At 36.9% G+C, this 17,660-nt stretch overlaps 3 protein-coding genes across 3 annotated transcripts; all 3 read left to right on the top strand.

Annotated features, from left to right (window-relative positions):
* The first annotated feature begins 625 nt into the window (after positions 1-625).
* On the top strand, positions 626-2,618 carry LOC119990972 (secreted RxLR effector protein 161-like). Its single transcript, XM_038837123.1, has 4 exons — positions 626-697; positions 800-976; positions 1,505-1,952; positions 2,569-2,618. The coding sequence occupies exons 1-4, from the start codon at positions 626-628 to the stop codon at positions 2,616-2,618; spliced, it is 747 nt and encodes a 248-aa protein (XP_038693051.1).
* Positions 2,619-8,185: 5,567 nt separating this feature from the next.
* LOC119991359 (U-box domain-containing protein 9) lies at positions 8,186-10,827 on the top strand. Its single transcript, XM_038837726.1, has 2 exons — positions 8,186-8,619; positions 9,330-10,827. The coding sequence occupies exons 1-2, from the start codon at positions 8,344-8,346 to the stop codon at positions 10,401-10,403; spliced, it is 1,350 nt and encodes a 449-aa protein (XP_038693654.1). The 5' UTR covers positions 8,186-8,343; the 3' UTR covers positions 10,404-10,827.
* A 3,379-nt stretch (positions 10,828-14,206) lies between these two features.
* On the top strand, positions 14,207-15,834 carry LOC119991358 (serine/threonine-protein kinase OXI1-like). Its single transcript, XM_038837725.1, has 2 exons — positions 14,207-14,712; positions 14,838-15,834. Exons 1-2 carry the CDS (start codon positions 14,336-14,338, stop codon positions 15,658-15,660), a joined length of 1,200 nt encoding a protein of 399 aa, XP_038693653.1. The 5' UTR covers positions 14,207-14,335; the 3' UTR covers positions 15,661-15,834.
* Positions 15,835-17,660: the final 1,826 nt, after the last annotated feature.

Below are 17,660 nucleotides of genomic sequence, written 5' to 3'. Positions count from 1 at the left end.
TGATTCTGCCTCATTTGATGAGTTATGTGCAAATTTTGGAATAATCCACCAAACTACTGCACCATACACTCCTCAGCAAAATGGGATTGCTGAAAGAAAAAACAGGACATTAAAGGAGATGGTTAATGCCATGTTAATAAATTCTGGTTTACCTCAAAACTTGTGGGGGGAAGCAGTTTTAACTGCTAATTATATTCTTAACAGAATGCCCCACAAAAAGACAGGCAGTATTCCATATGAAATGTGGAAAGGAAGAACACTTTCTTTCAAATACTTGAAAGTGTGGGGGTGTCTTGCTAAGGTGGCAGTACCTCCACCAAAGCAAATTAAACTTGGACCTAAGACAGTTGATTGCATATTTATAGGATATGCACAAAATAGTAGTGCATTCAGATTTATGGTACACAAATCTGAAATTGATGACATCCATGTTAATACAATCATGGAAACAAGAGATGCTGAATTTTTTGAGGAAACATTTCCTTATAAAAATACAGAAAACTCTCAGAAAAGGGTTAGAGAATCGAATTCTGAGAATGAGAATCAAGCGGCTGATGAAATAGAACCAAGAAGGAGCAAGAGATCAAAAATCTCTAAATCCTTTGGTTCAGACTATCTAACATACATGATAGATAGTGAGCCTCAGACATTCAATGAGGCAATGTCAACTCCAGAAGCTCCATTTTGGAAAGAAGCTGTAAACAGCGAAATAGAATCCATTCTAAGTAATCATACTTGGGAATTGGTTGATCTCCCTCCGGGGAATAAACCAATTGGATGTAAATGGATTTTCAAAAAGAAGCTTAAAGCTGATGGTTCTATAGATAAGTACAAAGCAAGGCTTGTAGCCAAGAGCTTTAGACAAAAAGAGGGTCTAGACTACTTTGATACTTATTCACCGGTCACGAGAATTACATCCATCCGGATGCTAATTGCCATAGCCTCACTATATGAATTGCAGATACATCAAATGGATGTAAAAACTACATTCTTGAACGGTGAACTCGATGAGGAGATCTATATGGAACAACCTGAAGGGTTTAAGGTCAAAGGACAAGAACACAAAGTATGTAGACTTGTCAAGTCATTATATGGACTTAAACAAGCTCCTAAACAATGGCATGAGAAAATTGACCAAGTGATGATTCGGAACGGATTCCAAATCAATGAGTGTGACAAATGTGTTTACACCAAAGTCGTTAACGACGAATGTGTAATTGTTTGTCTAAATGTCGATGATATGCTAATTCTTGGACGTAATATTGAGATAATCAATAGTACCAAGAAAATGCTATCAAAAAATTTTGATATGAAAGACTTGGGTGAAGCAGATGTGATACTGGGCATTAAAATTTCCAGAAATTCGGAAAGTCTAGCTTTATCTCAATCACATTATATTGAGAAAGTGATTGAAAGGTTTACAGGACATGGCATCAAGGATGCTAATAATCCTTTTCTCCCTCATCTAGTCTTACATAAAAATACTGGTAACAGTATTGAACAGTTGGAATACTCTCGGGTTATAGGCAGTCTCATGTATATTATGAACTGCACGAGGCCAGACATTGCGTACTCTGTCAGTAAACTAAGCATGTACACAAGCAATCCTGGACATGAGCATTGGAAAGCTCTATTAAGAGTATTAGGGTATTTGAATAAAACCAAGGAGAATGCTTTGCATTATGGTAAATACCCGGCTATTCTAGAAGGGTATAGTGATGCTAATTGGATTTCAGACTCCGAGGAGTCGAAATCAACTAGCGGTTATGTATTCACCCTAGGGGGTGCGGCAATATCTTGGAAATCCTCAAAACAGACATGCATAGCACGTTCAACGATGGAATCGGAGTTCATCGCTTTGGATAAAGCTGGTGAAGAAGCAGAGTGGCTTCGTCACTTTTTAGAGGATATTCCCATATGGCCGAAACCCGTGCCTGCAATTTGCATTCACTGTGATAATCAAGCTGCAATTGCAAGGGCACAAAATATGATATATAACGGTAAGTCCTGACATATTCGTCGTAGACATAATACCGTTAGGCAGTTGCTCTCAAATGGAATAATTTCCATAGACTTTGTGAAGTCTAAAGACAATTTAGCGGATCCGTTTACAAAGGGGTTGAGTAGAGAGCAAATTGACTGCGCATCGAGGGGGATGGGCTTGAAAGCCTTATAATAATGAGTTATCCAGATGGAAACCTAACCTAGCAATTGGAGATCCCATGGACTAGGTTCAATAGGACAACACAAGTTTGTGTAACTCAAGTGAGTACCTTGGAATTTTAATTCCAACCCATTCCTTGGATGCACCAAATGCTAAGTGAGTATCAAGGTTAAGCAATGCTTTTAATGATACCTATATCTTGTAAATACAAGTGGAGTATTAGAGGATACTCTTGATAGGATATCACCTATGTGAGTGAAGAGTAAGGCCGACTCTATGAAAATCTTTAAAGGCGGGATTTTCTAAAGCACTCACTGAACCCAAGATGTTCAGGGCCGAAATAATGAACACAACCGAGAACCAATTATGAATTGGATTAGTGCTGTGTGAGATTTATTGACTAGGCTTACATAAACAACTGGCAGTTCAAGGCATTAGTCCATTGACTAGTTAAGTGAGTCCAATAAGTTTTCACTAAGGAAGGTTCAAAGCCAAAAGCTACCTATCTCGATGCAGTACTTCTCCTAATGTACTCTCAGACTAACTTCCGTGTCTGAATTATCGTCTATTATCATTCAATGTGGGGGATTGTTGGAAAATAATGATATTAAATATCATTAAGTGTAGTTGAATGAAATATACTTCATTCCAAGACACATTTTCCACTCATGTGTAATTCTCATATACATTGGTGCATAATATGACCAATTCAAAGTTAGTTAAGGTCCTCCCACAAATTTCTTGGTTTGTTTATGGTCAATGATTAGTGGAGATAATTTCACCATGAAAGTGGGTCAATAATGAGTCCTAAAAATCAGTCCATATTGCTGATTTTGTGGACCATTTTGTTGAAATGCTCTACTATAAATAGAGAGCTTAGTTATAGAGTTGAGAGACTACAAAAAACTATTATTCTCCTCTTATTCTTTTGTTCACAAATCTGAGAGTACATTCATTTTCTTGGTTCGAAAGTGTTGTGTGGTATTGAAGTGTCACTTACCTACACAAAAAGAGCGTTGTATCTTGGGAGGTGCTTGTCCGGAAGTGTTGACACCAAGTGGCTGGGGCAAATTCACCTTAAGGAGATTCGGTGCACACCGTACCTCGCTCTTCCTTGCTGTTCTCCTATCAATTGTCTTGACGTTTTGGTTTAGTATTCTTTAATATAAGCAATTGCATTTATGTTACTGTTTTGTTAATGTATGTTACTGTTTGTGTAACTTGGTCATTGTTTATGCAATTATTACTATATTGACTTATGCATGCTATATATATTCAACAAATTCAAGTGTTCTAGCTTCCGCACTGCGTCAGATAGGGAACAAGTATTTGATGGATAAGGTTCTTTTTAATATTTGTTATTGAAAAATACAACTGTATAATGGAGAGGAAGCTTTGGTCTTTGATCCTAATTCCTACACTTGGGGTGCAGTTTTCCTTTGTCCTTTGGAGCCTTGGAGGGTTTTTTGGATGTTAAGTGGATGGGGCAGAAACTACTTTGGACTTGCAAGTAAGGGCACATATAAACTCAAAATCTCTATCCGTGGCAGATGGAACTGAAGAAAAAGCACTGTCGTTGTAGACTCTGAAATAGTATGCTTAGCTTAGATATCCCCACATGCGTTGGTGTCCGAATTCTGGATTTTGTGTTAGATATGTCTTGTACGTGGTGAGGCCTGGAGATGGAGACCGGAACCTGCAGAGCCGCATGTGACGAACGGAAGGGCAAGTCTTTCATTGTAGGACGAAAGGTCTTCATGGGCCAGTACAGCTCAAACTCTGCTTCACATGGGTCAAGATTAGTGAGGCCTTAAATAATTGGGCCGTGACATAATTCAGGTTGGGCTCCCGACTTCAACTCGTGCTAGAATCTTTGGCGTCTAGCCATCTACTTTTTTATAAGTTGGGCCTCTTGTTGCCTAGAAGTTTGTCGGAACCCATGTTAAGCCCAAATTGTAGAACCGTGAGAAGTTGGGGGTATCTGCACTCTGCAGTGGAAACTGTAGTCAGTGGGGCATTCTGACCGTCGGATCTGTTTTTGAAAATTTAAAACAATGTGATCTCACACTAAAACATATCGAACGGCACCGCAGAAAACTGCAGGGACCCTGACCTGAACTGTGAGGAACCGCGGTATCAAATTTTTTTGACATCACAGTTGAGGGACTATTTCGTGTTCCTTGGAATTTGAATCCATGCTGTCAACGTCGCAAATTTAACGAATCCGGATTCCAGGCCACGTTTGTCACGTGACACGATTATTAGCCATTATTTTAAGGATAAATACATAACGCAGACAGTCAAGACACGTTAGAAGTAGCATGGCTGGACACGTGACAATAGTCCCCACCTGGCCTGGCCACCCACTATTTTCAAGTGCGGACAGAAATCCGAGTTGGCATTGAAGCTTATGTGTCGGCATGAGAGCGGGACCCACGTCCACCTATACAAGTGGACCAACAAGAGCGACGGATTCTCCGCATTGACCAATGACCACCGAAAAATAAAAGTAATTTTATTAAAAAGGAAAAAGTAAAATAATATATTTATATATATAATAAAAAAAGGATGGGATGAAAATGGCGACAAACGCTCGTCTTAAAATTCCCATGTCTCCCGCCATAAAAATATATATTTGACTGCCCACCAAACCCCTTTTTGATAATTGTATTGTAAAAAAAATAGAAAATTTTAGCCATTTTTTTTAATTACTTTGTATGGTTAAATGATAAATCATGCTAGTAATATTTAGCTAAGAATATTAGATATTGGTCGAACTTATGATGCCGTCGATCCCATGTGAAATATTAGTTATTCTAAAACCTTAAATTCTAAGAAGAAAAACTTGTGAGGGTAAAAATGGCTATTTCAATTGAGAGAACAACTTGACATCACAATAATGTAATTAATTTATTAATTTATTGCCTAAAGACTATTACTTTGAAAGATCTAAATAACTCATTATATCTTATCATTGAATATGTGATGTAGTTCAACTCGATCACAAAATTTTCAAGCGTTTTCAATTTGGGAATTGAAAGTGTAAATTTTTTTCAATTTACACACATTGACATATTTTTCAATGTGCACATCATAACATTTTTCAACTTTGGATTCTTAACTTGAAACTCTTAAAAAATCAATGACCGAATTGAATTGGGTCATATTTTTCGGTGACCAAAAACTATATTACCCTATCTTATTCTTGATAATAATAATAAAAAAAAAACTCCTCTCATAGTAGTGGATATAGTTTACATTGGGTGAACAATGTTAAAATCTTGTCTCTTTTATTCATGCTTCTTTAATATTCTATCATGCGTTGTTAGTTGGGAATGTTGATTCCTAACATAATGACTAGTGAAATTACCATTCCGAAAGATGATGTGTTCATCCTTTAATTAAAGTGGTTAGAAAGTGTTCATCACTAATGACTAATCCAACGAAGCAATGGTATCATCAAAAAGTAATTATCGTTGAATAGTCACAATCACACCAATAGTAAACATCGATTATTCTTCTTTAAAATATACAAAGTCTAAAGGCAGACGTTAATGCCTACGTTTAGGATAATAAATTAACTTAGTGGCTAAGTTTAATAATTAGGTTAATCAATTTTGCCGTCCATGACTATATATCCCACCGACGCTTTCGCAAAAATGGATAAACGACAAAGAGAATGACTGATGGAGATTATTTTAAAAAATTGCTATTATTAACTAGTAGTGAGGTTTATATGGAGAGACTAGCTTGTCTTAGACTCTTGCAAAATTCCTTAATCGCATTGGAGTTTTGCACAAATTTGTGATAACCTAGGTTTAGGACTGGTTCACAAACACTTTTAAAACTGAAAATAAAGAACAATCTAAATTAGGCTTTCAAACAATGTTATTGAAACCGGCTCGGACTGTTGGTTAGCTAGATCGGATTCGATTGCATTTTTCAAGTCAATCAGGTTGATTTTGCTGTTAATTCGTAGTTTTTGATTGATCCGCGATTCACCTTTAAAAATTGTCGTGCAGTTATGAAAATTCTTCTAAAATTTGATATTTGTTAGATTTGAAATTGAGTTAAATCAATCATAGGTCAAGCCCTTAACCACTCAACTAAGGCATCCTTTTGTTAAAATTTTATTAGATTATTAATGCATATCAAATTTCGCATTATATAATTCTTATTGTGATATTCTTATTATTTACAAATAATTTAGAAAATATGATGTTTAATTTTGACCATTCAGAGCAACTTGTTGAACATTTAAAATTTATTGTCACGGTGGATTAGGGGTGTGAATCGGTCGGTTTGGTCGGTTATTTTACATTGGGACACCCGGGCCGAAATTTCGATTTTTTTAGATATAGAAAACCGATAACCAACGGTCACGCTTAACTTGACATGAAAACCACCCAACGGTTTTCGGTTATTATGGTCTGTTTTTCGGTTTTTTGGTTATTGGTCAAATATTTGGGCTTGATACACTAACTTAGTATACTAGCTAAATATGTGAAAAATTAAATAGCCATTTGGCCCTTGCCCATAAGGCATATGTTGCACATCCAATATCCATAATTCAAAGAAGTAAAGAAAGATTGAAAGATTAAAGTAAAAAACGAATTTAAGGTCTAAGGACCACACTTGGGCCATTGATTCAAAATTCAATGGTCCAAATTACAATTATCATTATAATATATTTAAGTCATTAGTAATAAGAAATTATTAAGAATAAAAGATTATAACTTTATAAGTAAACTTGTAAATTTGTACATTTGTAAAACTTTAACTTACTTAACTATATTATATATTTAATATTTATAAATATATAATTTCGGTCGGTTTGGTCGGTTTGTCTTGATAAATAAAAAACCGACCGAATTTTCGGTTTTTTTAACCTAACATAACCGATCAATTCGGTTTTCACTTACATGTATTATATAAACCGCCCAATCGGTCGGTTCGGTCGGGCGGTTCGTTTTTTCGATTAATTTTCACAGCCCTACGGTGGATGCATCAAGAGCCAAAGAAAATATATTTATTATACATTATTTTCAACCATAAAAAAGAATTTTTTTTTATTTCGTATTTTCTTATGAAAAATCAATCCACTATAATTTTTTTAAAAAATTAAAATTAGATCAACCGACGCAACACAGTCGAAGGAAACGTGTACTCGTGTAGTGAAGTGAACTGAAGCAAGCCACCAGTAAGTACCCACGTCGGCACGCGGCATGCCAGCTGTTCAGCCCAAGAATTCTGTGATTGTCTACATCTTGGGCCACGTGGGCCCTGCCTCCACCATACAAAGTACAAACATAAAATCATCTTCCAACTTCTTTTTATATAAAGAGAAATTCTCACTTCAAAATAAGAATTAGTTTTTAATAGCATGGATGAGGGAAATAATAAATGAGACCCAATGTTTTGGGTCTCATATATTTCAAATTAATGATATAAATATAGATCCTTATTTTACATTCTTATTTTAGAGGCTTATGTGAGAATTCCTCATATATATCATTTGTCATATCAAAAGGATTTTGCACTAAAACCCTAAACTCCTACGAAAAAAATTGCGTATATTTTGTGTAATCTCTCCCCTATTCCCCGCTCACCGAATAAAAATTAAGTTTGACAAAACTATATCCGGATGATCGAATTTGTTCGATTTAGATTAAAGTAAGTTTGGACATAAATTATATTTCTCAAATCCGAACGCAAATACAAATTTTGTCCGACTTAAAATCGAATCCGGGTTCAAACACATAAATCTTATTGATTTACTTGTCTGGGCCCTGACCTAGATTAGATTATTGTATGAATTTAAACAAATTTGAGTTTGATCAATTAAAAATAAACCTAAAATCCAATCTGAATTGAGGTCCGATCATATAAATATTTGATAAACACGTTATTTTGTCCGACTCAAAACGAACGTGTAACCGATTTTTTTTCCACCCACATTTGCTTAACCATGATTCACGGGGATTAAGAAGAGTGTAAGGGGGAGAGAAAATTAAATTCACAGGAGAGAGAATAGTATTCATGCTCCCCCACTCTCCTTCATTTATAGAAACTACTGATAACAGAAGTCTAGTTTATTGTGTTTGTAAGGCAAAGCATTTATTTTAATCCACACCGTTTTTTGATGCCATCCCCAACCCACACTCTCGATTCACCGATTCATGGCTAAAACCGGCGTCTTCGATTCGGATCCGACGGTCATGGAAAAGGTAGCGGAATTGAAGAAGGAATTGATGAAACTGGTGAATTCAATAGTTCAAAACGAGAATTGCAGTATCGAAACCATCGATCAAGCGCAGGATACACTTAATGCTCTCAAGGAACTCCAGTTGAGCAAGAAATCGATTTCTTTGAAGTTAAAAGACTGTCCACTGGAGTTCAGGTGCCCGATTTCTAAAGAATTGATGAAAGATCCCGTTGTTGTCGCTACTGGACAGGTTAGTTTCTCAATTACTGGTATTTCAGTTTGTTTTTGTATTTCAGAGACAATGAAATAAATGAAAAAGAAAGGAAATGGAATTTGAGTATTAGAATGTTGTGCTTCTACATTCTCTGGAGCTTTTTTGTTTCATCATAGGGACATAGTTTAGGGTTTATTTGCTCTATAACTCTCATCAGTTTGGCTTCTCCTGTTTTGGGAATGTTAGTGTCTTTTCTTCTCTCATTCTGTATACAGAATTCTTGAGGATCTTTTGTCTAGTGAGAAGGAGCCTAAGGTATTTTGTTTAGGGTTGCTTAAAAATTTAATGCCTTCCGAGATGTTTCGATATCTGGGATTGGTGGAACAAAGTTATGATGAAGTTTATGCAGTTTGTGAAAAGTAGCAGTTATTTAACAGGGTGAAATCTGGACAATTCAAGTTGATTTTTTCTTATTATAATCTCACACTACGTTGTTTTTCTTCTTGCATTGACAATGAGAGTCCTTAGGATGATATAGTTTGACCGACCATCACTCTTTGCATAGATAATGTAGTAATATTAAGTTTTTTGCTTAAACATTGCTGTCTGGTTCGTTAATACCTGTTACCTTAAGATTGTTAATAATTTAAACTCATCGAAGTTGCTGCATTTATCGATGTTTCTACTTTGCTTATAACGAGTTTCTCAATCTTGATCTTTTTGTTCTGTTTGTTTCTGTTGTGCAGACTTATGACAGACCCTTTATCCAGAATTGGCTGAAAGCAGGCAATAGGACATGCCCTCGAACTAAACAAGTGTTGTCACACACAGTACTTACTGCTAATAACGTAATGAGGGAATTGATAACAAAATGGTGTAAGAGCCAAGGGATAGAATTGGCAGACCCTGTTCAATATATTAACGAATTAGGAGTCACGGAAGATGATCGTGAACGATTTCTTTCTCTGCTTAAGAGTATGTCCTCAACTATTTCTGAACAAAAGGAAGCTGCAAAGGAGCTCCGATCATTGACAAAGAAGATGCCATCATTCCGGGCACTTTTTGGTGAGTCTGTTGATGCCATTCCTCAGTTGCTTAGCCCACTCAATCAAATCGAGTCTCATCCTGATCTCCAAGAAGACGTGATCACTACACTGTTAAATCTTTCTATTCATGACAACAATAAGAAGCTTGTTGCTGAAACTCCAGAGGTTATTACACTTGTTATGGAAGCTTTAAAATCAGGAACCGTTGAGACAAGGAGTAATGCAGCAGCAGCGCTTTTCACATTGTCTGCTCTCGACTCCAATAAGGTTCTTATTGGTAAATCAGGTGCTTTAAAACCTCTCATTGACCTTATAGAAGAGGGGCATCCATTGGCAATGAATGATGTCGCTTCTGCAATTTTTAGCCTGTGTCTTATACATGAAAACAAGGCAAGAGCTGCGCATGATGGTGCAGTGAGGGTCATAGTGAAGAAGATTATTGACGGTGTGTATGTTGATGAGTTGCTAGCTATTCTCGCAATGCTTTCTAGTCATAGAAGGGCTGTTGAAGAAATGGGAGAGCTTGGAGCTGTGCCTGCCTTGCTTAGAATCATTAGGCAGAGCACTTGTGGACGGATTAAGGAGAACTCCATTGCAATCCTCTACACTATTTGCTTCAACGATCGAACCAAGTGGAAGGAAATTAGGGAAGAGGAGAAAGAAAATGCAACTATCTCTAAACTTGCTCGAGATGGAACTTCAAGGGCCAAAAGGAAAGCTAGTGGTATTCTTGAGAGACTTAGCCGGGCTGTCAATCTTACACACACAGCTTAATGAAATGGTTTCTGCAGAAAGTATGAATTTCAACCATTGTGTACATTCATTCTCCGTTTCAGGCATTTTGATCCTCAAGCCAGCCAACTCAGGCATGTTATCTTCTTCACCGTTTTGTAAATTCTCTTTCACCAGACTTATCAATTTCAGGCCGCTGTGAATAAATATATTACAGCATTACTAGTAAGGTTTTGTCTTGTGCTTTTGAGCATTAATTCCTTCACATGTTTTGGTTTTTAGATGATTGGATTTGAATAGCTTGAATGCCTGCTGGCTTGTTCACTTGTCTGCTAAAAATGATTGTTTGGTCCCACTAGAATTTCCCTGCATAAGATTTTTGTTTCAATCCACAATTTCACACAGCCCACTCACTGTATAAGCTTTACTTATTAAAGTTTGATATTTACAACTTCTGTATTAGTATTTCTTGTGCTAACTGCTGCCGCTGCTCATCATTATTTTTGTGGTGCTGATGGCTTTTCTACTGAATTGTTTGAGCTGGGAATGTTCACATGTTATCAATGAATGAATGGTTGTATGGATAAGTGAGTATTGAAGGAGAGACGTGATTTTTGGCTTTATATGCTCCCTCCCCTTTCCTTTCTTTTTGTGAAAGTCTTCAATGGAACAGTTGATGCCTAACTTTATCCTGTCTGCAATAATAAGATACTGACAGGCACTTGTTGATGAATTCAAAGACAAATGATTTCTTGACACAATGTTGAATAATGAAGAACCTTGTTAAGTTGTGTCGTTGAATAATGTAACATTGGCAGTCTAAACATTTCCTGCAATTTATCATTTCAGATTCACCATCAGCTAGATGAGATATTCAAAGAATGAAAAAGAAAGAAACTCTCTGTTCATGAAAAAGCAAAGGCTTAAATCGTCCCTAGTTTTTCTTCTTTTTTCCTCGTATGTAGGACCTGGAAGAGAAGTCAGATTTGTTTTTGTTCGTACAATAAATAATGTGGATCAATTGAGTTACCAACCATGGGTCTACCATTTGGCAGTGGCACTAACCATATATGAACAAAGTACAGAGTATAGTCTTTTCCAGTGCTATATATTTCCCACAAGTGCTGGGGGGAGGAGTGGGGGTTGGGGAAGTGCTGTTTCCACTAGGAACTGAACACAAATATCTCAGTGTCTTAGGTTCTGCATCAGGAAAATAAGTGGTACTGGCATATGTGTGGTTGGACCATTGATGTGATCTTCATATTAGAACTCAATAATAGATAGGTGTGTGTGTGTGTGTGCTGGACATCTTGGATGGTGTATTCATGGAATTTGGACGCCCTGACAAGCGGGTGGTGGAAATTGGAAACATAGAAAACACAGAAGTGATTGATGAATTATTTTGCGTGGCTTGGAAATGAAGTGCATTTTGAAGCAAACAAAAACAAAAGGTATGTGTATAAGTGTATTTATACTTTTTAATATGAAAAGTTTTCATAATACGCCATCAAGGGACCTAGTTTAATCAAAACCATGTAAATGACCATGATGACATATCAGGCAGTAGAATTAACGTCAGATTATGTCTTCAGTAGTCAGTACAACCGAGGGCATGCATAGGAGAACACGTGAGTTAAAAGAGGCCTCGAGGGTGTGTTTGGGGATATTTTTGACGCTCAAGTCAGTAAGCTATCAATCGAAATCGAAAGTGCTTGGAGCGCGTTCTCTCTCTAATGGCAAGTAAATTGCAGGGTTGAGAATAGTTTACCTATAGCTGAAGATCCCTCGTTATATGAGTTGAATAAGTTTTAGTTCTGGTCGGGGGTAGATATGCTCTTCCCCAACTTGGGCAAATTTACAGTAAGGTGATTAGTTTTCTAAGTAAATTTGATCTACTTTTGGACTCCTGATTACCGAGGATCTTGGTATTACACCGAGGAGACATCTCGGTCTTGTCCAAATATCGTAGTGGAAGTCATTCTGTTACTATCAGACCCAACTGGAGTGTCTGGCGTCTCTCCCCTGCTTCCCTCTTGGCTGTTCGTTGTGTAAAGTCGGCCAAGAGAATCAACGATGAAAATCCCAAATCCCAGTTCGGTGCTGGATTTATTCTATTTGGTATGGTCACCGTCATCACTCCTGCTATATGTTGATTCCTCTTTTGGTTTTTGGGTTCGGGTTTTAGGTCATCTGCGTACTTTGTTTGCTGCCCTGCCTAGCTTCCCTTTTCAAGTTTTGTTTGCTTTGGTTATGAGTTGGCTTGATTGCTTCGGCGCTCGGTTCCGACTTCCTATTATTGTATTACCTTATCACGGGGACGATTATTGGGAAAAACTTAAAGCCCACCTTGTGCTCGTAATTGGGCTTAGAGCCCATCTTGTGCCCAATATGACCAATTGGATCAGGCCCATCTTGTGGGATCCAACTAATTAACGCGAATGTATTGGAATGGTGCAGTCTTGATTGCAATCATGTGTATAGGCCACACGCACGTTAAGTAATGCTCAAGAGGCATGAAGGCCACATACGTATATGTGTTGTTAAGTGGCTCACTTTACATGTGCTTTTTATTTTTCACTTACAGTTTTGATTGTTTTCCAAGTTTTTAGGGTAATTTAAGCTTTTATCACCCTTTTTTTTTTTTCCAAGTTTTGATTGTTTTCCAAGTTTTTAGGGTAATTTAAGTTTTTTTTTCCTATTAACTAACTAAGCTCAAACTCGAACTGTATTATGCACGTGCAAACCAAATTATAAAAAGTTTATTGAAAGGCACACATAGACACACACAAGGTATCTCATTTTCTCTCTTGAATTCAGTCAATTCAATACATATCACCTCTCTCTTATACTACTGACTTAACCGTCGTAGTATCATCGCTGGCAGAAAACCAGCCGGCTGTGGGTAACTGACTGGTTCTTGCCATTACAGGTTTATGGTACCTTTTCAGCTTAGACAAATAGGAACTCCTTTCACGCCAAGCTAGAATGATTGTGGATTTCTTTTTCAATCTCCACACCCTCATGGCTAAAAGTAATTTTATTGTAGATGATCAACTGACACCTCCCCCATGGCCCATTATACTATTGCCTTTGACATTACTTTTTTTTCCCCTTAATGGGCCGGATTGACAGTTCATGTGAACCACATATAGTGTTGTCTCGGTCTAATCACACCCAACTCATTGAGCAATAATCCGAAATTCCGAATATGCTCAAGGGCGGAGCCAACGAGGGAGAATCTTTGCGACCCCCGTAAAATTTTTATAAAATTATTTACATAAAAATTGTTGTTACGAAGGGTTGTTTTAACATGATTCAAAGACGAAAATGCTCGTTCTATAATCGCCGTGAAAGGAGAAAGAGTAATACTAGACAAATCAATCTCTCTATCAGATAATATTTCTTCGACTTTCTTGATGTAATAATTCTTGACGTTATTCAGAAAATGTGATATCATTATTCCTCATTATGGACAGTATTAATTGCATAGTATAATCCACTAAGAGTGCACTAAATTCATGAGCCATAACTTGTATACTATATTTATATGGATGAACACGTTGCAGAACCACTAAGTTGACCCACAAAAATATTGGTAAATTAGAACAACTGCAGCAGTGGCAATGTTTATCAAACGCCCGCGCTCTTTTAAGATTCCGCATTCTAGAAGCTGACCTCTACGGCTGTCTACAGTAAGTCAGTAACAATTTCCCACGATTGGCTCCATTAACGGCGGCAGATTACTCCACCTAATCCCGATATCTCAGCGAGACACGTGTCGAAATCGCAATGACAGACCTTTTTCACGTAAACGGACGGCACGGGACAAAAAAAATTAACGCGGTTCAGTTTCAGCCATTGATAGGTGAAGTCCCGCACTGACCTTTTGAATCCTTCTCCACCCCAAGTCCATCAATCCACTTCTATAAAAGAAAGTTGGGAGAAGAAACAAGTGCTCTACAGAAACATCCACCATGAACGACAACGAAGAACCAAAATTCAACTTTCATGAGCTGAAGCTTGAGCGCGTGAAGGTCATCTCGGTGCTTGGTCGCGGAGCCAAAGGCGTGGTGTTTCTAGTCAAAGATGACGAGACGGAGGAGTTCTGGGCTATGAAGGCGATATCGAGAGATTTTGTCGAGAAAAAGATTCATGACGGGAGTGAGTATCGAAGAGTCTGCTTTGAACAGAGCGTTTTGAGCAGTTTTGATCATCCGCTTTTGCCGAGACTACGCGGAGTTTTCGTTACAGATAAGATCGTTGGTTACGCCATTGATTATTGTCCAGGTCGTGATCTCAATTACTTGAAAAATAAACAGAGCGAGAGAACGTTCGCTGATGATCTTATAAGGTAATAATTATTTTTATGTTGTTTAATTTGGTTTCTAAGAAAGTTTTTTTTTTTTTTTTTTTTTGTTGTTGTTGTTTGGTTGCTGAGAAAGTTTTAGAAAATAAAATGATCTATTTTCTTTTCAGATTTTACGCGGCTGAAATGGTTCTTGCGTTGGAGTATCTGCATAATCAAGGGATCGTGTACAGAGACTTGAAGCCCGAAAATATTATGATTCAAGAGAATGGACATATAATGCTTGTAGATTTCGATCTATCCACCAAACTCTCTTCCAAATCACGACGAAGCTCTCCGAATCACATCTGCGTCAATACGACACCTGACTCGCCGACTCAAAAGCATTTACTCTTCCGTTGCAACTCGGTCATCTCGCCCGGTGACTCAACCTCTTGCTCCGGATGTAGTTCCAGTTACTCGGCGCGGACGGACTCGGACTCGACTGAGAAATCGAACTCGTTCGTTGGAACAGAAGAGTACGTAGCTCCGGAGATAGTTTCAGGCAACGGCCACGATTTCGCCGTTGATTGGTGGTCGCTAGGGGTTGTATTATACGAAATGCTGTACGGGACGACGCCGTTTAAGAGTTCCAATAGGAACGACACGTTCTGTAGAATCTTGAAGAAACAGCCTGACCTAGTCGGTGAAGCGACGCCGTTGAGAGACCTGATTCGAAAGTTACTGGAAAAGGATCCGAACCAGAGAATCGGACTTGACGGAATCAAAGCTCACGATTTCTTCAGAGGAGTTGATTGGGATTCTGTGTTACAGATCTCCAGACCACCGTATATTCCTTTGAACGAAGAACAGTGCGGGGATACGAACGGAATTAACAAGATAGATGTGGAGTTATTTGTCCAAGACGTGTTCGCGTTTAGTGCGGTGGAAAAGACTAACGTTAATGACAACATTACTGATAATCACACCAAAGAGACTTTTTTGGTTTTCTAACTTGATTTATCTACTTTTCTATCTCTGTATTTTATTATTTAAGCACATTTTTTGTGATAATCTAACCATCGCGCTCAAGTTTTATTTGTAATGGCTGCCGCCAATATTGTTTGGCTATTTATATGTCGTTTGTTAAAGTTTAGTCCAGTAAATATAACTTGACCTGTAAGAGTATAGACATTTTAATTGAATTATAAACATTATTTTGTAATGGCTGCCCCCAATCATTCGTCATAGTGATTAATGAGTAATCATGAAATAGTATATATGTTACAATAAAATTAGTGACATCTAACAATAAGGTCATTTTTAAGACTAGTTATACGTCGTTTGACAAAGAAAGGCACCGACACAAAGGCCTAAATTGAAGACAAAAGAAATAAAAGAAAAAAAAACAAAATAGTTAAAGGAAAAAAGGCGTAAAATGGAGACAAAATAGTTAAAAGAAAAAAGGAATAAAATGAAGACACAATAAATAATTAGAAGAAAAAAGACAAAAATAGATAAGAGAAAAGAGCATAAAATAATGAAGACAAAATAGTTAAAAGAAAAAAGGAATAAAATGAAGACACAATAATTAGAAGAAAAAAGACAAAATAGCGTAAAATAATGAAGACAAAATAGTTTAGTAAACGAGTGTAGATTCCGTTTGTCATAAAATATTTTGGTAAGTACGAAAGCAATGTGTATAAAAAACATGGTGTTGATATGTTGGATTTGACCAAGATTGCAATATTAAAAAGCTTGTCATCGATCATGAGTCGTCCATTTTCATTAATTTAATCTTAAATTTTAGGTAATCAATTAGGCTTAAAAGACAGCGAACATGATACTGTTGCGACTTAAAGGTGGTGGTAACAAATTAGATGCTAATTATTGATTAAGGATAGTGTTTAGGTACAAATTAATCACTTTGAATGAGAATGCTCCATTTTTCGAAAGGCAAGCCACCAATAAGCTTGGAACCTTCTAGGGTTAAGTGGTCTCTTTAAACCCCTACCGGAACCTTGACTATAAAATATTATTATAATACTCCATTAAATAGACGGTTGACTCGGAATTCCAAATTTTTTATCTTTTAACTTTTTTTTTTCGATATAATATAAATTTATCATTTGAATATTCGATATGCGTCTAAATTAAGATTGGTGAGTATAGAAGTTTTCAATCCGATGACATAATAAATTGAGCAAAAATCCAATACGTGGTGACAATGATATTACTATTAATGAGAATCGAACTCGAAACTTATTGAATCCATCAATCTTGACCCAATCAACTCTCAACTTCAAAACTATCAACTTCCCAACAACTTACACCTTCACGATAATTATTTGACTATTATTTAGTTTTGAAATCTTCTCCACAAAGATATTATGCGCTTTGTAGACAAATTTAAGAAAGGTTTTTCTCCATCTTTTATTGCACATGATATGGAGTCGGGAAATGCAAGGTGTCTGTTTCCTTCTCGTGTAAAGATTATTACAGCGATTTGGTGGTCAAAGCACTCCGTGTTTGACCAATCAAAAATGACCTCCACAATATTTTACAATGTTTGACATCATTATTATTTATTAACACCTTTTTTCTTTTTATGACATGTCAATTTTGCACTATTATCCTTTCAAAGCTCACTAGATAAACAACCAATCCTAGTTGCCTGAGTTATATGAACCACATTTAAAGAGAATGTGACGGACTCATGTGTTCTTTAATTTATAACCATAAACCAAGTTGCACTTCTGGATAAACAAATAGGTTTTCGCAATAGTACATGATAATTCTATATATAGGCTCGGTGGAAATCGAACCTAGCTACAACCTTCAAAGAGCGAAAACTCTCTCCTAACCAGTTAGGTTTAAGAGTTGATTCTTAGTTAATCTCGATTTTTCTCTTATGGTTTTACAATTCATGACCCATGAATAACATAAAAAAAAAAATGTTAGATATCCCACATGGGTTTGGTAAAAGCCAAACCATGTGCTTTATAAAGATGACC

The sequence above is a fragment of the Tripterygium wilfordii genome, chromosome 22 (assembly GCF_013401445.1).
Source record: "Tripterygium wilfordii isolate XIE 37 chromosome 22, ASM1340144v1, whole genome shotgun sequence".
NCBI lineage: Eukaryota > Viridiplantae > Streptophyta > Magnoliopsida > Celastrales > Celastraceae > Tripterygium > Tripterygium wilfordii.
This window is presented reverse-complemented; position numbering and strand designations above follow the sequence as displayed.